This window comes from Lactuca serriola, chromosome 2, assembly GCF_051521515.1.
Source record: "Lactuca serriola cultivar US96UC23 chromosome 2, Lser_US96UC23_V15, whole genome shotgun sequence".
Lineage (NCBI taxonomy): Eukaryota > Viridiplantae > Streptophyta > Magnoliopsida > Asterales > Asteraceae > Lactuca > Lactuca serriola.
This window is the reverse complement of record NC_136409.1, coordinates 172392432-172415794: the sequence shown is the minus strand read 5'-3', so window position 1 is coordinate 172415794 and position 23363 is coordinate 172392432. Positions and strand designations below refer to the sequence as shown.

The 23363-nt window shown below is 33.6% G+C and overlaps 1 protein-coding gene across 2 annotated transcripts; it reads right to left on the bottom strand.

The window, feature by feature from the left end:
* Positions 1–22152: 22152 nt before the first annotated feature.
* Positions 22153–23061, bottom strand: LOC145090594 (heavy metal-associated isoprenylated plant protein 21-like). Of its 2 annotated transcripts, none has more exons than XM_079028737.1 (3): positions 22886–23061; positions 22703–22793; positions 22153–22623 (listed from the first exon to the last, which is right to left on the bottom strand). In XM_079028737.1, exons 1-3 carry the CDS (start codon positions 22967–22969, stop codon positions 22331–22333), a joined length of 468 nt encoding a protein of 155 aa, XP_078884863.1. In that variant the 5' UTR covers positions 22970–23061; the 3' UTR covers positions 22153–22330. The 2 variants fall into 2 exon arrangements, with proteins under 2 accessions (XP_078884863.1, XP_078884864.1); XM_079028738.1 differs by having other exon boundaries at positions 22718–22793; positions 22886–23054.
* Positions 23062–23363: the final 302 nt, after the last annotated feature.

Below are 23363 nucleotides of genomic sequence, written 5' to 3'. Positions count from 1 at the left end.
TCGGTGAGTCACATGAAGATGGCTGTGAACTCGACGAGTTGGATGAACAACTCGACGAGTCCGATAAATATCGTCATAAGACTCGACGAGTTGAAAAACAACTCGGCGAGTCAGATGGGTTTTCTCTTGGACATGTATGAGTGTGTATCCGTCGAGTTGCAAGGAGGGAACTCGACGGGTGGCCTTAAAGTTTGATCGAGAATCGAAGGAACTCGACGAGTCACCTCAATGACTCGGCGAGTTGGAATGTACTTGTGACATCCCCAAAATCACGGCCAGAAAAGACCGGTTTCATTTATGCTTTTAAAATAATTTCAGAGTAAATTCTTTTGATTTAAAAGAGTTGCGGAATTTTTTTCTAAAAACAAAGTATGATAAAATAATATTTACCAAAACATTTCATAAAAAAATGTATTTTCATTATATGATCAAAACTCGGGATGTCATGTTCCGATACATACACAAAAGCATAAACAACCAAAGATAGACCATACAACAGTTACATATAACAACTGGTCTAATAAACGAAATAACTTGATGATTCATCCATCTTATGCGCTCGCGCTACTACCTGTAATACAAATAAACTGAGTGGGTCAGGCTTGGGAGCCTAGTGAGCGTATAGGGTTTTCAACCCGCAATAAATAATTATATTTACTTTTACCAACCAACAATAACCTGATTACCCATTCCCGTTATCCTCACTTTACCTCCCTAAAACAACATCTATCTCAAGGGACCTAATCTAGGATTTTCATCGGGACAGACATTATTGCAAAGGGGTTTCCTCAACAGTAGATGTCCTAAAGGCAACCATGAGGGGATAGAGTACGCCGATGAACACATCGTTCACAACACCTACAGGTTATGAGCCTGCTAGCGTTCCATAGGACTGTCTAGAAAGAGTCTGTGGTCGTTATCCATACTCCACTGAATAACTAGATCAACAACAACAACATCAAGGCCTCTCATCTGTTTATCATACATCAACTATCTACCCATGTTCTACCCAACGTATTAGTAGATAAATATATATATTTTTATACATAGTTTAAAACCTATATAGCATTCTCATTCAATACATATTCCAAACAACAGATGAGACAAATACCCATAGCACGCATTTTATAGAGAATAAATCATATCTATGAGATAAAAGAGAATGAATATACATTCACACATATAACAACAAAATATGCACATAACACGTATTTCGTATAAAATACTTCGTAATTATGCGTTAGAAGAAAGTAACTACACACTCACTTGATCAGAAGATGATCGGACAGCACTACGCCTTGTAGAAGTAGTATTCTTCGGTAGATCTGGAAGATCTTCACAAAAACCGGGCTCCTCGCGGGCAGAGCTTCGGCTCGGGAATTTCACTTCTCGAGATCTTCGGGGCTTCGGGACTTGCTTCAGGGCTCAGGAATGATACCGAGGCTTCGGGATATAAGTTGCACGCAAAACGATGCAAAACGGGAGAGAGAGGAGAGAATTTGGGCAAAAGAATCGGCTGCCCTCACATGCCTTTTATAGAGGCTGAAGCCTCGCATTACGCTGGGCGTAATGCTCCGGTACGTGGGGCATACTCCGGATTCGTCACTGCATGCGTCATCGGAGCACTCGAGTGCGAGGCGGGTCACGCTTCGGTATAGGATCAGCGACTCCTTCGGATAAGCTTTGGTATGCATGCCATGATCTTCAAAAATTTATAACTTTCGCATACGAGCTCCGTTTTCGACGTTCTTTATATCCACGCGTAGGTGAGACTACACTCTACAACTTTCGTTTAGACTCTGTTGGCTAATTTAGACTTTATTTTTTTATTCTTAACTCAATTAAGACACACAATTAAGCACAAAACACATAATACTCAAATAATATACTTCTATTATTTTGAAATGGGTTACAAGGGTTAACCTAGACTATTACATTGCTATTAATGACAGCCCATAAACTCAGTCGTTACAATTCTCTCCACCTTAGAATGATTCCGTCCCCGGAATCACACATCAACAAACAAATGCGGGTAGAGACTCATCATGTCACTCTCCGTCTCCCAGGTGAGATTTGGCCCATTCGTGTGTTTCCATCGGACAAGCACTAACTCGACCAACTTGCGTCGCAACTTCTTAGTCTTTCGGTCAACGATTGCCTATGGTTCTTCAATCAACCTTTTGTTCTCATCGATTCTCAACTCCGAAAGTGGAATCATGTCGGGAACTTCTCCCGTGAACTTCCTCAAATAACACACATGAAAAGTGTTATGAATTCCATTCAGTTCTTCGGGTAATTCGAGTTTGTAAGCTTGGTTCCCAATTCTCTGAAGAACTTTAAATGGTCCAATAAACCTTGGACTTAACTTTCCCCTTTTCCAAGTCTTATAAGTCCCTTCAATGGAGAGACTTTAAGCAAAACTGAATCTCCAACTTTAAAAGTCATCGGTCTTCGCTTGTTGTCAGCATAGCTCTTTTGACGATCCTGAGCTGCTAACATTATCTCCTTAATTATTTTCAACTTTTCTGCAGTCTGTTGGACTATCTCCGGTCCCATAAACTGCTTTTCCCCAGCCTCAAGCCAACAAGACGGCGTACGACACTTCTGTCCATACAAAGCTTGATAATGTGCCATCTTTATGCTCGAGTGGAAACTATTATTATAGGAAAATTCTACCAAAGGTAAATGTTCATCCCGATTACCTTGGAATTCCAGGGTACATGCTCTCTGCATATCTTCAAGTGTTTGTATCGTTCTTTTGCTCTGACCACCAGTCTGTGGATGGTAAGCTGTACTCAAACACAACTTGGTACCCAATTCCTCTTGTAGACTTCTCCAAAATCGCGAGGTGAAACGACTGTCACGATCTGACACAATCGTTAACGGAACACCGTGAAGCCTCACTATTTCCTTCACATAAGAATTCGCAAGCTTTTCCATAGACCATTTCTCGTTGGCTGCTATGAAATGCACACTCTTAGTGAATCGATCAACAACCACCCAAATCATGTCGTGGCCACTTTTCGTTCTGGGCAGTTTAGTGACAAATTGCATAGCAATGTCTTCCCGCTTACCTATAGGCACATGGAATGGTTCTAAACTCCCGTACAGTTTCTGATGTTGTGTCTTGACTCTAGCACAAGTCACACACTCAACCACATACTTTGCAATATCAAGCTTCATCGTCGGCCACCAGTAGTAGGGTTTCAGGTCCCTATACATTTTAGTGCTACCAGGATGAATCGAGTACATGGTCTTGTGAGCTTCTTCCATCAGAAGATCTCTGACTCCTCCTGTCTTAGGTATCCAAATCCGATCTTGGAACACCTTCAGTCCATGACTGTTTATACCGAACACCAACATCTTGCCCAACCGTTCCTCCTTTTGGTCATTCTTCTCAGAAGCTTCCTCTTGAGCTTTCTTAGTACTTTCCACAATGGTCGAGACAACTTCTATTCTTAATGCTCTTGGCCTTTTTCTTTCAAGATTGACTCTCCGACTGAGAGTATCAACAACAACATTAGCTTTACCGGGGTGGTAAAGTATCTCACAGTCGTAGTCTTTACGTAATTCTAGCCAGCGTCGTTGCCTCATATTCAATTCCTTCTGACTAAAGAGATATTGGAGACTCTTATGATTAATGAAAAGTTTGCACTCCGTGCCATAGAGGTAATGCCTCCATATTTTCAGAGCGAAAACTACTGCTGCCAACTCCAAATCATGAGTCGGGTAGTTCTTTTCATGCTCCTTCAATTGTCGAGATGCATATGCGATCACCTTATCTCTTTGGGTCAAAACACAACCCAATCCAACACCAGATGCATCGATATAAACAGCAAAGTCTTCAACTCCATCGGGTAGAGAAAGAATCGGTGTCTCACATAACTTCTTCTTTAGCAACTCAAAAGCTTCTCTGTGCTTATCATTCCAAGCATAAACGGCTCCTTTCTGGGTCAAAGATGTTAATGGACTAGCGATCAAAGAAAAGCCCTGGATAAATCTTCAGTAATATCCGGCTAATCCCAAAAAGCTTTGGATCTCCGTAGGACTTTTCGGTTGTTCCCACTGCATTACAGCTTTAATCTTTGCTGTATCAACCATTATCCCTTCTTGGTTGACCACGTGACCCAAGAATTGGACTTCTCGAATCCAAAAATCACATTTGGAGAACTTAGCATACAACTTCTCCTTCTTTAAGACTTCCAACACTTCTCGCAAGTGTCTACCATGCTCCTCTTGGCTTTTCGAGTAAATAAGAATGTCATCTATGAACTGTGACATCCCCAATTTCACGCCCAGGAAAGACCAATTTGTTTATGCTTGTTTTTAAAATCAGAGTAATCTTTTAAAGAAAACAGTTGCGGAATTTGTTCCTAAAATATGATAAAGATTTATCAAAGCATTTCTTTAAAGAAATGTATTTTCATTATATAACAAAATCTCGGGATGTAATGTTCCGATACAGACACATAAGCATAAACAAAACTTACATTATTTACACTAAAGATTTTACATCTCCATTAATCTCTCCGTGAAATATATCTTCGTATCGATACATGTGATACAAAGGAAACTGAGTGGGTCAAGCTTGGGAGCCTGGTGAGCATATAGGGTTTTCATCCCATAATGTTATATCATATATATATATATATATATATATATATATATATATATATATATATATATATATATATATAGAACATCCAAAATTATATAATTTCACCATATAAAAGCAACTCTTATCCCACCTCCATCGATCCTCACAACACCACGATTTAAACTCTCGTATCTAAACTTTTCCTCTTTATTTGATCCCTACTCACGGATCTAAACTAATTTCTCCACCTGATCCATACTCTCGGACCTAAAACTTGTTGGGTATTGAGCAATCTAACACTTCCTAAGTGTGCATGCAACCCTAATAAACCTTGGATCTATGTTTTCTTCTAAAATACATGCAAATAATAACTTCCAAGGTTTCTTCCTAACTAGCATAGCATAAGGATTATGAATCATAAAAGTAGTAGTAGAAATACATACCTTTTGATGATGGTTGATTGTTTGGAGTTTGAGAGCCAAGCACCAATAGTGTGAATGCCTCAAATGGAATCACAAATCACCACAAACACTTGGAAAACTTTGAGAGAGTAGTATACTTTCTTGTGGAATCGGCCACCACTAAGTCTCACACTCCTAGTGTCTACCCTTAGGCCCTATTTCTTGCATCATATGCTTCTTTATATAGTGTGCATGGTTAGGGTGAAACCCTAATAACCCATGTCTTTTCCTTTCCAAGGAAGCATGGGTTAAAAGCTCCATGGATCATCCATGGACTTTCATATTAGCTTAGCCCATTAACAAATGAGTATTAGCCCACACTATATAAAATATAATAGCCCATAATTTAATCAGTCTTCTTTTTAATCTCTAAATTAATTCATAATTAATTTAAGACTAAAACTAATTAAATAACATGACTTCATATTAATATATTATAACTTATAATATATTAATAAATCGTAAGTATACAATTCTCATAAAATTATCCATAAATCGTTTGGGTGAAGTGCAACCCAAATGGACCATACCGGGCCGGGTCAAGTATGTACCAAATAAATTATGGACTTAGACACCTTATCCAACAAAACTAACCTCTTGGTCTAATCCATACTCCCGGATTTAAACTAATCTCTTGGTCTGATCCATACTCCCGGATCTAAAACTGTGCCCAATCCATACTCCCGGACTAAGGACAATTAACTATGTCTTAATCCATACTCCCTGATTAATAACATGTTTACCTATTGGTCTGATCCATACTCCCGGATCTAAAACTGTGCCCAATCTATACTCCCGGACTAGGGACAATTTACTATACCTAAATCCTGTTCTGATTCATACTCCCAGATCTAAAGTGTGCCCAATCCATACTCCCAGACTAGGGACAATTAACTTAGTCTTAATCCATACTCCCGGACTAATAACAAGTTTTATCTCTTTACCTGATCCATACTCCCGGATCTAAAACTAACCTCTTGGTCTAATCCATACTCACAGATCTAAAACTAACCTCTTGATCTGATCCATACTCACGGATCTAAACTAATCTCTTGATCTGATCCATACTCACGGATCTCATCTACCCATGTCCTACCCAACATATTTGTACTTACAAAATACATATACAGTTTAACTCATTAAAACCTATATAGTTCATCCATTCCACCAACATCTCAAATAAACAACAATATATAAACACATAACACGTATTTCATAGCAAATACTTAATATTTATGTGTTAGAAGAAAGTGACCACACACTCACACATATAAACATCTTTATATTATACACATAACACGTATTTCATAACAAATACTTAATATTTATGTGTTAGATGAAAGTGACTATACACTCACTTGATCAGAAGATGATCGGGCAGCACTACGACTTGTAGAAGTAGTATCCTTTGGTGGAACTGTGATCTCTTCACACACCATACTTCTCGCGGGCAGAGCTTCGGCTCAGAAACTCTCTTCTTCTCGGGATCTTCGGTGCTTCGGGACTCGCTTCGTGTCTTGGGATGATACCAGGGCTTCGGGGGGTTAAAATTGCACGTAAAATGATGTAATATGGGTGAGAGATGAGAGAATGAGCAACCCAACTCGACTGGCCCTTCAAATCTATTTATAGGGCAAAATCTGCCCTTGCCACATCGTGGCACCTTTTTCCACGTCGTGGGCTTGGTCTTCACTGCATGCGTCATCGCAAGTTGCATCTGGGGGATTCCCAGAGGTGTCAGAAGACTTGCCACATCGTGGTACTGCTTGCCACGTCGTGGTATCTGACAGTTTTGGGGTTTCGCGCCCCGAACTTCAGAAATTCATAACTTTCGCATACGAACTCCGTTTTCGACGTTCTTTATATCAACGCGTAGGTGAGATTATGCTCTACAACTCTCTTTAGACTCCATTGGCTAATTTTGACTTTTTTTTAATATATTATAAATATATTACTTATATATTATCTTTAGTAGGTCGGGACAGGAAAACTCCGTTCGAAATTCATAACTCCTTCATCTGAACTCCGTTTTCGTCTATCTTTTTATCGTTGGACTACTATCGAAGACATATTCGACTCTCGTTTAGATCACTAAGGATAGATATCTATCTACCATAAATTCACTATTTACGTCTCGCTGGGTCGTGCCGGTTCTGTCGCAAAACTTCGACAGGTCATAACTTCTTCGTTATAACTCAGATTTTGGCGTTCTTTATATGCACGGAAACCTTGTGACATATAATAAAAATTGGTTAAGATTAATCCTTCTAAATAATCTTCCATCAAAAAGTCATTTTTGATGTTTATCGTCTCTAAATTGACTAGCCCGGATCTACGGGCGTTACATGAACACTATCACAGATTAATCAAGGAACAGATTACAAACCCTGTTTATTAAATCCATGAATGCTGCTGGAGAATTGGTTAGTCCAAATGACATGACCAAAAACTCGTAGTGTCGATATCGTGTTCTGAATGCAGTCTTCTCTATATTCTGCTCTCTTACATTTAGCTGATGATATCCTGACCTCAGTCTGACAGGACTGCCTCATAAGGCTTACAATACAACAGGACCACCTGGTTTCTTGGCCTACAACACAAAACAAAACAAGACCGTATTAACTTAACCATAATATGTCGATATATGCAAACGGGTAAACAATAACAAACAAAGCACATGTAATTATAACTAACGTACTAATCTAATAGATCACTATAGCATACCAACATCCTATACATAAGGATAAATACTGTAGTACTAAGTATAGAGATAAACTCACCCGAGTCAACCAATAGAGGCTTAACAACAAAACTTAGCAACAGAACATCTGATGCAAGCTACCTAAAACCAAATCAGAACTTGTCCTTAGCTAAACACTCAATTCTATCATAGTGTGACAAAAATTCAAACTGTTCAAAAAGTAAATGGTCAACGTTCAAAAAACGTTAACGACTTCCATACCGTGGAGAACACTTAGCCATGTTGTGGCCAAGTTAGGACAAACTAGTTGAGATGCAGACACCAACATTTCGTGGGCCTTCCTTAGCCACACCGTGGTCTTTGACATAATGCCTTTTTATTAATTAAGAGCTTAATCCCTAAAGACCAATGGTCATAACATCAGATCTAGTACCTAATAGCTTCATAATGGATAAAGTTTCCAACTTTATCCATTAGGATGGTCCAAACCACCAAGATCTAAACTTTAAGTCTTAAAGGGGCCAAGAATGCATCTTTCTCAGCTTAATCCATTAAGTCCAAGTCTCCAATATTCATATCTGAATCAACATGATGTTTAGATGGATAACGTTTCTAACTTTATCAATAATAATGCCACAAACTTTCAAGATTTTAACATTAATACACCAAAATGACCCAAAGGACCTAGATAACGTACATGGCTTAAAGGGAAGGCGAAAGATCATAAATTTCCTAGTCCATGAGGTCCACGAAGCATTCCAAACTGATCAAAATATGTTGGAGTCCACACAACTCTAAGATTGCCCATAAAATGGACAAAAAGTGACAAAAACCCAAATGACAATATCTAAAGAACTAAAGAGCAACATAAGAACTTTATACTCATAATAGTCTAGAAATGGAGTGCTTTGATGGATCCAAACTTTTAACAACATTCCTTGCAACCAAAATAACTTTCTTGATCTTGAAGCTTCATCAAATCACCACCAAAAGCTACCAAAAGAGGTCCAAGGAGAGAAGAGGAGTTTAATCTATGAAGGGAGGCTAGAGTTTGCTAAAAAGATGGTTTCTTAATGTAATTGAGGCTCGAAAATGACCTAAAACAAGGGGTTGAAGCCCTTAAATACAATCCAACCCCTAATTTAATAGCCTTGGGCTGCACAACGCTCCACGCCATGGAGAACTCCTCACTACGCTGTGGTGAACTCGTTTTTCTCAAAATCCACTTCAGCTTCAAACAACTATAACTTCTTCGTTTCAATTTCATTTTCGGCGATCTTTATATGCACGCGAAGATGTTGACGATCCCCACAATTCTATCTGATTACTTTTGGATAAAAACATACCAAACTAAAATTATTAATAAATTCATGCAAGAAACCCAAATTATCGTCATTCCCATTTTACCCTTTGTTTCAAGGCACAAATCGTTGACTTTATCAATTAACCAACATTAACAATATTCGATAGGGTCTAAACTCCATCCCTTTGAAGCCAAAGACATTTACTCGATTAACTTATAACCCGCTATCCTGAAATTAGAAATATTATGGAAACTAGTGCTACACACAAATTCTATATATATATATATATATATATATATATATATATATATATATATATATATATATATATATATATATATATTCCATTTTTTTACTAAGTTATTCCCTAAAAAAATTCAATTTTGTTTTATATGTTTCTTAAAACTTTTCTTTGTAAAATACTTTTTAAATTTTTTTTTTCTTTACAACTTTGTTTTTTATGAACTTATTTTACATTATATATATATATATATATATATATATATATATATATATATATATATATATATATATATTTCATTTTTATAAATGCTTTTTAGATATTCGTTTGCATGGATGTGGATTTAGAAAAATATATAAATAAAACATTTTTTTATATATTTGTTTTTACAAACTAAAAGTACGCTTATATATACATAATCTCAAAATAAATATATATCACGAGGATCATGTGAGGACTTGTGAGAACATCTTAAAAAATAAAAAAATATAAATAAATCATAAAACTGAGCATAGTACTATATTGGAGAGAAAAAAAAATTGGAAATTTTTTGGATCATTTTTATTATCAATGATTCATTTTTTATGATCCATGATTTAATTTTAATGATCCAAATTTTTTTTTTCTAATTTTTTTTCTCTCCAATATAATACTATGCTCAATTTTATGATTTGTATTTATTTTTCCAATATTTTTAAGATATCCTCACGAGTACTCATCGAAAAAAGAGTATTTACCGAAATCAAACCCTTATACTTGCACGGGTGATTCATAAACATGTGAGAATGTTATGTGGCTTTCAAAAAACCTCATTATTTTGAATTTACTTAAAATTCTAGATTTTACTTGTTTAACCCATTTCATTAATTAAAATAGATGAAGTTGGCTAGTTGAAATAGATAAGTTGCATTGGCTCATCTTCAAAATTTTAGGGTCAATGTATAATTTTTTCTTTAACAAACATTTATTTCATATTTCGACTTTAATCTCTCAAATCAACGAACTATGATTTTAATTTTAAGAAAAGAGTATCATTGTTGATACTTTGATATATACATTAACGTTGAAGTAAACATAGCATGTACCCTTTCCTCTCAGTCTCCTCCAACACTCCCATGAGATAATATATCTTTTCTTAACTCACTTTTAAGCAAAAATCTTATCTTTTCTCATGTTCACTTGTCGTCTTCCCCACAGGTGACCAACCCATCAACATCGTTGCATTTTGCATCAACCGACAACATCTATAGCAGATTCTTTCTAAACTAATTATACATTTTGATTCCAAAAAGATAATCTTCACGTGAAAGATCATCATTTATTAATGTGGGCTTTCAAGTCTGAACGTATAGCCAAAAATTTAGACATCTGATAAGTTCTTGGCTTAGTTCTTGATGACATCTAACCCATCATCCATATAGAGAAATTCATGTAGCATGTTGTGAAAAAGATCAAAAAAACATAGAAGTGACTAGCTGATGGATTTGAGGTTTTGGGGGCTCATTGCTTATTAATAACCTAATTATAATAGCAATAATGATTATAATAAAATAACTACGTATAAATTGTAGAAACTGGACGTTACGGTCATTATTTGATGCTAGATTAGCGTTTTTGTATAATAGTAACTGGTCAAACCTCTTCCAAGTCACCTTGAATTAGTTTATATGATTATATTACATTTTATAATTTTGATCCAATATAAAAATACTTATATGTTTTTGAAAAATATAATTTTTATAAACAGCAACAAAAATGCCAAAAATAATAAACATTTTAAAAACATTGAAAAATGTCTAAACATCAAGGGATGTCTAATCGAACATCAGTATTGTAGCATCACAATGCTACCTACCTCTATTTAGTTTTGGCTGCAATTAAATGGAATAGATGACCTCCAATTTAGGTCAATTTTTATTTGGAGGTTGAGTTTAAAATGCATCTCTTTAACCTCTATATTGCTCTAAATAGGTGTCATTGTGCATTCATATCTTTGTCAGCATTGTAAGTTCGAAAATGAAGACATGGAGCAACTGCTTTTCTACTTTCCAACCTTTGTTAGGCTAGACATAATGGATGTGGGGAAGCCCTGCGGGAAGCTTCCCGCCCGGCGGAACACCGCACCGTCGGTGCGGAAAAGGGTGGCGCGGGAACGGGTGAAGGGAGGCTCTCCCGCGTTCTCTCTCCGTTGATGATTGGCCGATATGTATATATTTTTTCCCTTAAAGTAGCCGTTGGTTGACGGTTAAAAAAAATCTTTTTTTTTTCTACCAACCGTTATATGCATTTAAGACCCATTTTTTTGTTTTTTTTTGTTGTTTTTTTTTTTTTTTTTAAACTTTTTAAACACCTATAAATACCAAACTATTTACCTTCAATCCACATTAAAAAAAACCTCTATTTTCTTCTCTCCAAAAAATATTAGTCAAAATGTGACCATCTTCATCATCCGATTCGACGACTGTAGAGGAGACTAAGTTTATCGGTTCCGTTATGGCGAAATCGGCTGCATACAATAAAAACCGACTAGGTGAAACATCACGTGCACGATCTAAACCAAGAAAGCCGCGATTGCATAGAAATCACGAAGCCGAACACGATCGTCTTATAGAAGATTATTTTGTAGATGACGCCATCTACGCTGTAAAGTTTCGATATCGGTTCCGGATGAGGAAATAACTATTCTTACGTATTGCTGGCGATTTGGAAGGCCTCTTTCCATATTTCCAATGGAAAATGGATGCAAGGCGGATAAAATGTTTCTCTCCCGTTCAAAAATGCACGATTGCAATTCGTCAGCTAGCATATGACATGGGCGCAGACAAATGAGACGGGTATTTTAGGATGTCAAGGCGTACTGTGCGGGAGTGTGTATACAAGTTCTGCAAAGCGATCTATTTGGTTTATGGGCAACGATATTTGCGCAAACCAACTATCAATGATATCCACCAGTTGTACACGGTGCATGAAGGCAAGCATGGATTCCCTGGAATGCTAAGTAGTATCGATTGCATGCATTGGAGTTGGTCATTATGCCCCAACGCATGACATGGTCAGTACATGAGAGACGACCACAAAGAGCCGGCAATCATTCTAGAGGCTATCGCATCACATGATCTTTGGATATGGTATGCATTGTTTGGTTCAACTGGTGCAAACAATGACATCAATGTGCTAGACCAGTCGCTGGTATTCAACGATATCTACCTTGGAAAGTCGCACGATGTACATTTTCAAGCAAATGGGGCAGCATATAAGCATGGATACTATCTTATTGACGGTATATATATCCTCCCTTGTCTGTTTTTGTGAAATTGTTTACACGTCCTAACGACTTGAAAAGGAAAAAGTTTAAAGAGGCAGAGGAGTCAGCTAGGAAGGATGTGGAGCGAACATTTGGTGTACTTATGAGACGTTGGCAAGTACTAACGGTCGGGACAAAGTTATATGAAGTGAAAAGGTTATAACATGTAATGTATGCATGTATCATATTGCATAATAAGGGTGAGCAAAAACCGCACCGCAACTAAAATTAACCGCAAAAACCGCATAAACCGCAACCGCAATAAAAACCGATGGTGAGGTTTTCTGTTTTTCAAAAACCACAAATTTGCGGTGCGGTGCGGTTATTAGTTTTCAAAAACCGCAAAAAAACCGCACCGCACCGCATATATTATATACAACCTTTTTTATTAATTATTAATGTATTAAATAGTAAAAATAAGACAAGTTTCATAAATGAAAGATGAATAAAATAGTAGAAGACAAAAGTGTTGGTTTTTTTTTATGTTTAACTTTGAAAAATGGTAAAATTAGACAATTTTAAGAAATGTATTGTTAATTACTATTGATTTGACGTTTTTAAGATATTAATTGTTTGTGATTTAAGTTAATTGTCTTATACCTTATGTTTTTTTTTATTACACGTAATATGTTTGAACTCTTAAAACCGTTTGAGCTCTAAATTGTGGTTAAAAACCACACAAAATAACTGCACCAAATTCATGTGGTTAATAACCGCAACACAGAAAAAATAAAACCGCACCGCAAAAATAACCGCCTAACCGCACTGCAAAAATAACCGCACGAAGCGGTTTTGAAAATAGATTAACTGCATTTGCGGTTAGTGGTGAGGTTTTTGCTAATAACCGCACCGAACCGCACCGCGCTCACCCCTATTGCATAATATGATTCTTGAAGACGAAAGAAGAGCGATATGCCGGTACAACGAAAATGAAGTTTTTCCAAATGTCGAAGGAGTAGTCGTTGGTACACAAGAGTATAAGGTGAATAGAAGAGAAGTACACAATCGCAACATTCATCACACCTTGCGTGCTGATTTGGTGGTGCACATTTATAGGACTCATATTCAACCCTCATTAGAGTTTTCTCACGATGATTTGTTTGACGAATCAGACAAGGATTTTGATATGTTCGTCGAGAGTGAAGATTCCGACGAAGAGAGTGATGCTGGGGAGAATGATGAAGACGATCAAGGCGATGACGAGGACGATGATTCCGAGTGACGTATTTTGATTTATATAAAACTAGGATATTAATTATGTTTTCTATGTTGTGGGTTGTTTGATTTTTTGTTTTTGTTTTTTTTCTACTTATTTAAATATTAGGTTTAATGTAATTTTTATTTTAATTAATGAAATGCTTTTTATTTTTAATTAAGGTTTACGTTTAGTATTAATTTAAAAATTGTACATCATAAAAAATTAATTTTATTTTTTTAAAAAAAGTGAGGGAAGCCCTTCCCACTCATTCCTTGGGTTTTAGGTGAGGGAAAGGGGGTATAACCCACAAAAGGTGAGAAAAACTTCCCTTAGTCTTATCGTATGGATCAAAATGTTGTCCTCGGCCGCCACTAGTTTTAGGGCTCAAACACTCTCAAACAAGTGTTCGATGGTCCAACATAAAAATTAATGGAATTCTTGGTGCCGTATTATGGTATATTTGGAACATCAATGATGTGATCTTTAAGAATGGTAAGTTTGATACATAAAAATTAATGGATAACATTCAAATTTTCCTCTTTTTGTGTGTGAAATATAGAGGGTAGTTTTATACTTTAGATTTGATAGATAGGTGCTCGCTGGCTTTTAAAGCTTGTAATTTGTAACTTTGTTTTGTAGTAGGGGTGTGCACCGTGCATAACTTAATATATTCAATTCGAACCGACCAATCCAGTTATGAACTAACCAATCAGAGTGTATCTGCAACTACAAATGGATTGGATCGGTTCTGAATTTCAAAATCCAATTGGATTGAATCAAAATTAAATCACCCTGAAAATCCATTGGATAATCGAAAGGAACCGATACAATGTTAATCTAATTAGATATCTAATATTAGTCCATTAAATATCAATTATCATCCATTACTATTATTCAATTAATATTAGAGAAAATTACAAATATGTCAATTCTCTTAATGATTTTGTATGTTTGAACCTTGATTGTTGAAGTTGAAGACTAGAAGTGTCATTTTTTAGTCTAATTTATCATATTGTATGCGTTTTTAGTTTTAATTATCATAATTACATTTGCAGGGAGATTAGTCGATGCGCGACAGTTGGTTCGGAAACCCTCGTTAGGAAAGTTCTTTTTTCAAAAAAAAAAAAGAATCATACTTTAGAAATGTACACCTTGATACTTAGTGATTTTTATTTATTAGTTAGTATAGATATAGATATAAATAATTAGATAGATATAGATACTATGAGAAAAAAAAACAAATTGTGATCATAGATTTTATTTACTTGATAAAAAAATAAAATAATTACTTGAAAGAAAAAATAGTCGATGAAATAAAAAGAGAGTGAAAACATGTAAACAATAACTATTTTTTTGTCACCTGTCATCTAAATTATATTTGAAAATATTAATATTACATACATCAAATGATATTTTTGATTTAGAATTGAATTAAATATTTAAATAAAGATTCTTGATAATTTTTAAAAAAATAAACATGATTATCCACCTATTTTAGGGAGATTTACAAAAATAGTCTAAATTCTTAATGAATTATAAATAGCTAAAAGTTAAGGTTTGTTTAGAAACAACATATGAAGCAAACACATGCATCTATAAAAAATTTACTTTGTCGATTTCAAATGATATATAACAATTTGTGGTTTCCTCTCAAGTTGTCTATGGATCCTCTTAAGTAGTATGAGGTTTCTTCTCAAGTTGTCTGTGAATATACAATTCGTTGATTCATATTCTGTGCAATAAAGATTTGTACCACTATAAACAATCATGTCATTTGAAGTTTCGTTTTTTATTTTTTCCGATTTTCAGATGAAATTCATACATATTAATTACTTTAAATTTCAACGTATATAATGAAAAAATTGATGTAAGATTACTTAAAACATGTTTTACAGAATGTCTTCTTAAACCATTAGAGAGAAAAATTCTTGTATCCTTGAGTGTGAAACATTTTTTTAGGGGTTAAATATATTAAACTAATGGGTCATGAAACCTAGGTGTGTAACGAAACCGTAACCAATTTCACGAAATCGCAGACGAGTTACTGTGTCAAACGATGAAACCGCAAACGAGTTCACGAAATCGCAAGTATGTTACCTCGTTGGCTATTTTCCGCTAAATACTACTGCTTTTCTGCTAACTTATTAAAAAATTAATCACTTTATCATCATACCGTAAAGTCTATACAATTTGCAAGATGAATATTAACCTCCTTCTTAATATTAGTTCATAATACCTTTTATTTATTTATTTTATATAGTTTTAGCCTATCTTTTTAATTTTTATAACGAATTAGGTCCATCATTAATTTTTACTTTATCATCACCTTTTTTTTTTTTACTGTTTTACCCTAGATTTTAATACTAATTACGAATTTGTTCCTTCACTTTTCCTTTGAGTATTTTAGTTTTATTTTTTTTGTTTGTTACATGCTCTCCTTAATTTCTTTTTTCGAGTGTTAGACAATTTTTTTTTAGACTAAACTACACAATTAGTCTTTGTGGTTTGCTCAAAACTGTCACTTTAGTCCAAAAAGATTTGGATTAGCATCAAAAGTCTAAAGTTTTCCTTTTGTTGCTTGTTTGGTCCAATCAAAAAAGACCAACCACCATTTCTGCAGAGCTGTAGCAGGGATTCTCAAAACTATTCATCGGTTCTCAGAGGTGTAAAGCGGATTTCGTGGTCATTTTCCAAAACTCAATTTTTCATGGTTAAATGCTTAAAACACCCCCTCAATTTTGGTTATTTCATGAATTTCTCATATTAATTTCCTATGTGAATCTAATGGTTTTATTTATTTATTTATTTTTTAAAACGACAGTTTTTAGAATTCTGTATGTTGAATGGTAATTTCATAGGTGACCTAAGAAATTTGTAGAAAACCTTAAATTTTTTAAAACAAACTTAATATATATATATATATATATATATATATATATATATATATATATATATATATATATATATATATATATATATATATATTATCAGCAAAATCCCATTAAATACTAAACATGATAAAAGTTTTTAGATTTGTCATTCCCTCTTCAATAAACTTGATAAAAAAAACCAAGTAATTAAAATGGCTAAATTAAAAAGCCAACAGTGACATGAAACCAAACAACAGCTAACGGACAAAGAAGGAGACGTGAATTTTGTGTCGTTAAAAGCTTGGGTCAACCGTCAGTCAGTGATGGGAATCGTCAAGTCAACTCGGCCCGTGAGATACGTTGAGTCACTTTCGGTCGGGAAAACGCGCCAAGTTAGTGGAGAAATCCAAATTACCACTCTATCCCTCAATTCTTTTAACAATTACTAGCATCCTGAACAATTAAAATCCGATAACTTCATACAAATTACAAGTTTCTATTGCTCATTTTGAGTAACCAAGCAAAAAAAAAAAAATCATACGAATTGCAAGTATTTACTCGTAGTTCTTTTATATAAAAGTTGTATACCAAACATGGGGACTTTTAGTAGTTTCCCTTGAGCAACCATGGGGTCTTTGGTCCATTACCTTAACAGTCACTCAATATAAAGTTAAACCAACCACCATGGCCATGGTGTTCCATTATATATTGTCACCAACCCCTCATTTATACCATATAAATTATCTCTATTTCCCCTTCATATATAAAGTCTAGGTCTAGCCATGGCAAGACAACTAATCTTTATACAAAAGACCATATTGCCCTTCCCGGGCATCGCGTTTTTTGCTGTTCTAGTTGGGGTTATATCCATTTTCTCAATCGTTGGTTTTCTATGTGGTTCACATGGTGGTTTGAAAAGATCCGATACGTATAAAAGAGAGAAAAACACAGTGCGTCTAGGAGTCAAAAAGCAGGCGACTTCCAAATTAGGAGGTGGTTTGAGTAGTAAAGCCTTATTGATGGCCAAGATGATCTCATGGAGGAAAGTGGAAGAATTAGGAGGAAATGATGATGATGATGATGAAGAAGCTGTATGGAAGCGTACAATTATTATGGGGGAAAGATGTCGGCCTCTTGAGTTTTCTGGAAAGATTTTGTACGATGAGAACGGAAATTCCATCCCCGAAACTCCTCAAAAACATGTTGCTATGGGTCGTGATAAAGTTGCTGATATGAGTATGACACAACCCTGAATTTATTGGTCTATGTTGTAGGAAACAACCTCTTTATGAGTTTATTGGCTTCATTTGTGAATTATGAATTAACATGTTGATATATTTGAGTTGATTTTCATTGGAAATTTATAAATATTAGTGGGTTTTACGTGTTTAGTTGTTCCATTGGAACTTGGAAGAAATCGTGTGGTTTTTCTTTTGGTTTGGCAAAATTATATATATATTTGTTTCGTTTGGTATGTCAATAGTTATGGATCGTCCATGTGGCTTCTGCTTCTAATTATTTCACCAATTTTCCACTATGAAATTACCTTTTTACCCAAAGATTGATATTAACAGTGGGTAAAAAGTAAAAACCAACTTAATTCATGATGTACAAACATTGTTATGATGGAGAAGACGTTTATATATGCTCGGTAATGTTAGTTTAAGGGTTGTTTGATAGTTGTTATTGAGTCAAGAGCTAATTGAGTCTAAGATACAACATTTTATATAAAAGACAATAAAACAAATTAAATGCTTATAGTTATAGTATCAAACAATCTAAATTTATGATAATAATACAACATTTTATCAGACCTAAAGACATATAAAAGACAATAAGACAAATTAAATGTTTATAGTTATAGTATCAAACAATCTAAATTTGTGATAATAATGGCGGGAGAAGAGGAGAGAAGAAACGGGCACATTGTATAATTTTCATAAGAAGTGGACTTGAAGCCCAGGGGAGATTTAAAATCGAAAACAAAGGCAAAAAGCCCATTATTATAGGTTCAAGCGGGGGCAAATATGGAATTATGGAAGCATTCTATAATCTTCACTGGCGTTTTTCTTAAATGATTTACATATCGATTTAGAAATTTAGTAGAAATATTATATAATGTAATGTAATTGTATTATTTGAATAATCAAATCAAGTTCAAATACATATTGGTAAATGCTCATTGTGCTTTTTGTTATTGAAGATTTGTGAAAAAAAAAATAATAGCAATAAATATATGAACCGTTTTAGAGTTTATATTTTGTTTATGACTACGTTCCCATGAGTTTACAAATAGTTCGGGAATTACTTACTAGTTTAGACTTTAGAGAAGTTAACAAATTAGACTAAACTTATCTTTCATTTTCTAAGAACTAATCATCAATTAGACAAATCTTTAAAATAGCCATATTTTTCACCGATGTCACCAGCTTTCTGTAAAAGCACGTCGTATCACATAAACGGGCTGCGAAGTTGGGCTGAGAAATGAGCCTGCTTGTGGTCCCCTTCTTTAAGGTAAAAAACAAAAAAATATTTTCATATTCGTCACACTATAATTTCGCATATGATGAGAAATTATCTCTAAAAAATAGAAGAAGACAGTCACGATCCGCCTAATACAGTAAGTTTTGTTGTCTTTTATACGTTTCTTGGTAAAATTATAAATGAAAAAACTACATTTTCTCAATCAATCTGAGGTAAACAGCACATCAATGATGGAACTACACAAACTTCTTATGTTCTCATATGCTTGATTTTATTTGGTTATTTGTTTGGTCAATTTTTGACGTTTGAGTTGCATTATAGTCCTACAAATTCTAATGCTAATATCCTTAATTTTTCTCATTTCTAACTTGTTTATTTTATAAATTAAATAATATGTATGCGTTTGATAATTCATTCCTTAAAGAATAAAGAGTAATTAAACATGTTGCAAATCATGTTTCTTTTGTGTAATATATTAAAAATAAAAAATTAAAATAGTAAAAGCTAGATCCGTCGTAGATATGTCGTAGATATAGATGAATTTATATGTTACTTTAGGAGTAGATTATATATTATATTTGTCGGTTCAAAAAAAAAAAAAACAACTCGTCCGCTATTATCTACACACATGTCATCTTAACATGATTAATATTCAAATAAAATGTCGGCTCTGTGCGACGGCTGTGTAAAATTAAACCTAATAAAACATCATTCAACGTGCGTAGATTCTGATTCTTTATTTTTATTTTTTAGATACAAAGCATGATCATTAGAAACACGAATATAAAGAAACAAAAAATTTTAGAAACTTTTGAAAAAAGAAAGAGAATCTTGGTGTGTTCATGCTTTAAAGACCTTTTTGCAAATAAAAGTCCCCCTAACTAAAGCGTCCTTCGCTTTATTACGATTCTGACTTCTATGGTATCATATCAGATTTCGTACGTGTAAACGCAATAGACATCAATTAGTTTTAGGGTTAAACACAAAATCCAGATACAAACCAGTTCATGTTTACCATATTGGTTATTAAAGACTTTTTTTTTTACGACAAATGGTCATTCAGCACAAAATATACTCATGTATACATAAAATTTTGACTTGTTATAACTGTTTCTTCTTGAGTTGGCGCTTCATGTTCACCTTGGGGCTCAACATTTGGTTTGTGTGACATTTAGGGTATTGGTACGTTCAATAATGAATTGTTGAGAGTTCTTATTAACTTACGAATTAAAGAAAATCTTCTCTTGGTAGTATGAGTTTTATGTTTTTATTTTAAACTGAAATCTTTTAATCCAAATGGTGCTTCTTTTTGGGAGTCTTTTACTTTTAGTTTATATGTAATTTTACACCTTTAAAAAATAAAAAATAAAAAATAGTAGGTACTTTAGCCAAACATTTAAAAAATAGCTTTTTTCTTTTGGTTTCTATTTAATTTTGTACCTTTAAAAATAGAAGGTACCTTAACCAAACATTTCTGCATAAAAAAGTTAAGAATTAGTTTTGCTAAACGCACGATGTTCCTATATATATATATATATATATATATATATATATATATATATATATATATATATATATATATATATATATATATATATATATATATATATATATATATATCAGAAAAATCATATTATTTTGAAATTTTTTTTAATAAAGTCCTAAAAGTTTTTTTTTTTTTTTTTTAAAAAAAAAATAGAAAAATCCCGATTATTTAACATTTGGGTCAAACTAACGAAAAAGTATTATTTTATATTTTAACAAAAAATCAAAGATTATGTGATTTTGTCAAAATAATAAAACTTTTCTGTTAAATTTTTTTAGGACTTTATCAAAAATTTTCCTAAAATAATAAATATTTGTGCGTACTTGATAACTACTAATCCAAAAATCATTTTTCAAAATCAAAACTATAAATATTAACGAAATACAACGTTTAAGCCATATCTAGCCTCAAAAAATAGATTTAACGATTTTTCTCACTAATGTTTTTTTTATTGCTGATTCATATTATGCATGCATATTTATGAATCAACAGTCATATAGACTGTCAATGTAGATATGTATGTTGATTCAGAGTTCTCAACCGCTGATTTGGAGTTTATAGGTTCGCACATGGGAGCCTAAACTAAGACTATGTTTGGCGTACTAGCTGAAAAGCTAGCTATTGAATAAAAAGTTAGTTGATAGCTAAAAAGCTAGCTGAAAAATATGAAATGACATAAAAAGACATTTAAAAAATGTGTTTTTATAATTAATTAAATGGTATATTTGGAAAATTTTAAAAAACTTCTAAAAAGCTAGTCTAAATAGCTTTTTAAAAAGTTAGTTTATAAGCTATCTTATAAGTTACTTTTTAGCTTACCAAACATAACAACTTAAAAAAACTCGAAAAATAATAAGTTACTTTTTAGCTTACCAAACATAACAACTTAAAAAAACTCGAAAAATAAGCTAGTTGTGACGCATTAAACACAATCTATTTAATAAATAGCCGTTAAAAAACTTTATTTATCTTTATGATAACCTTATGATATAAGTAAGACAAATAAGACAAATGGTTTTCTTTGAGGAACCCCGGATATTGAAAAACTTAATTTATTAATCAATATGGATAAATTAACAAAAATTGAATTCAAGATTTCAACTTTAATCTTTATGTTTACTATTTGATTAACAAGTTAAAAAATATTATTATATCCGTAAGGTTATCAGTTTAGATTTTCACATATAATTTGTTTAATAGATTAATTAAATTACATTTTGTATATCAAGACTTGAATTGGGCTTGTTAATTCAAAACTATTGTACGAGCACTGTTTGTTCTTTTTAACAGGTACTTTTTACGGATTTCAATATTAAAATCTTTACATGTTATTGGACATGTCGTTAATGAAGTAGAAACCTAAATATGCATGCAAGTAATATACATAATTACATGAATTTCATACATGATGATATGTTATCATTAGAATTTATCAAACAGAAAACAAGAGCAATAAAAAATATATTTTATTTGGGATTATGATCTTTAACGTTTAATGGATCAGTTTGAAATAAAAAAAACAGATCCATTAATTTAATAAATTGTTTACTTTATTTTAAGCATATATAGATCTCATATAATATTACCATATATATAACAAAAAATAAAAAAGGAATTAAACTGATCACATGATTGAACAAGCATTAGGGTTATCGTCGCTAAAGAGATGAGTCATCTGTTCATCGGTGGTGTTAGGGACGGAGAAGGCTTGAACGACGTTCTTAACGTTGCCGGCGGGAGCCCTTTTGTCGTAGGCTTGAGTCACGTACGGATAACTCACCAAATTGTAAGGTATGTACGGCCAGAATTCTGCTCGTTTTCCGGTGCTCATGATCTTCTTCAACACCTTGTTTGGATCCACATTTCCATTAACTGTTACTCTGCTTTGCTTTCTGTTAATCTCCACACTCTTTACGCCTGATGATGAAATGTCACAACAAACAAAGTTTTACGACAATCTAACGGTTTAATAAAGCATTTGTAATAAGATAGTCACCGGAGGTGGAGAGACCTTTCATGGATTTAACAGAGTTCTTGACCCTTCTTTCGCATCCATCACAATCCATTTTAACTTTAATTTCAACTGTCTGGGAAACAAGACCACAAACCATTCTTGTTAGAGAGAGAAGAATAATAATAAGAAGAAGAGAGATGAGAGATGAGAGATGAGTATGCATGCCTGCATCGGTTTTCTTCTGCTTCTGCTTGTGCTTCTGGTGCTTGTGGCACTGCAAAAGTTAGAAAGATAGTCTAGTGCACCCATTCTTTTTGCTATTTTGCAGAAAGAAAATGTTAGAGATAGAGAAAGAAAGAGATGAAAGAAGTTTTTTTGAAGTCTAGATGATATGCACTTGGTAGTTTGGTATTTATACAAGGGTCAGTAACCATGGTACAAAATAGACGCAGCGCATATAAGCTTCTTTAAATATGACGTGTTTGCTAATGTTAATATCTTAAAAAAATTTAACCAAAGTGCTTTTAGTGTGGTGGTATTAAGTATTGCTCTCCTTTTTTAGGTGGAGTGTTCAAGTCTTTGATTTGCGTTTAAAAAAATATCTTAAAAGATTTAAGACATAAGTTCAAGCCTACCTTTTATTTACCTAAATAATAATATATTTAAACACCCCCGGCATCCCACCAATTTACGGATTTGTTAC

Excerpts from the sequence above, each read along its gene's own strand:
- LOC145090594 (XM_079028737.1), bottom strand. The coding sequence starts at position 22,969 with ATGGGTGCACTAGACTATCTTTCTAACTTTTGCAGTGCCACAAGCACC. Across the intron at positions 22,794-22,885 it reads GCAGAAGAAAACCGATGCAG|ACAGTTGAAATTAAAGTTAA; the intron begins GCATGCATACTC and ends CTTGTTTCCCAG. Across the intron at positions 22,624-22,702 it reads GAAAGGTCTCTCCACCTCCG|GCGTAAAGAGTGTGGAGATT; the intron begins GTGACTATCTTA and ends TTTCATCATCAG.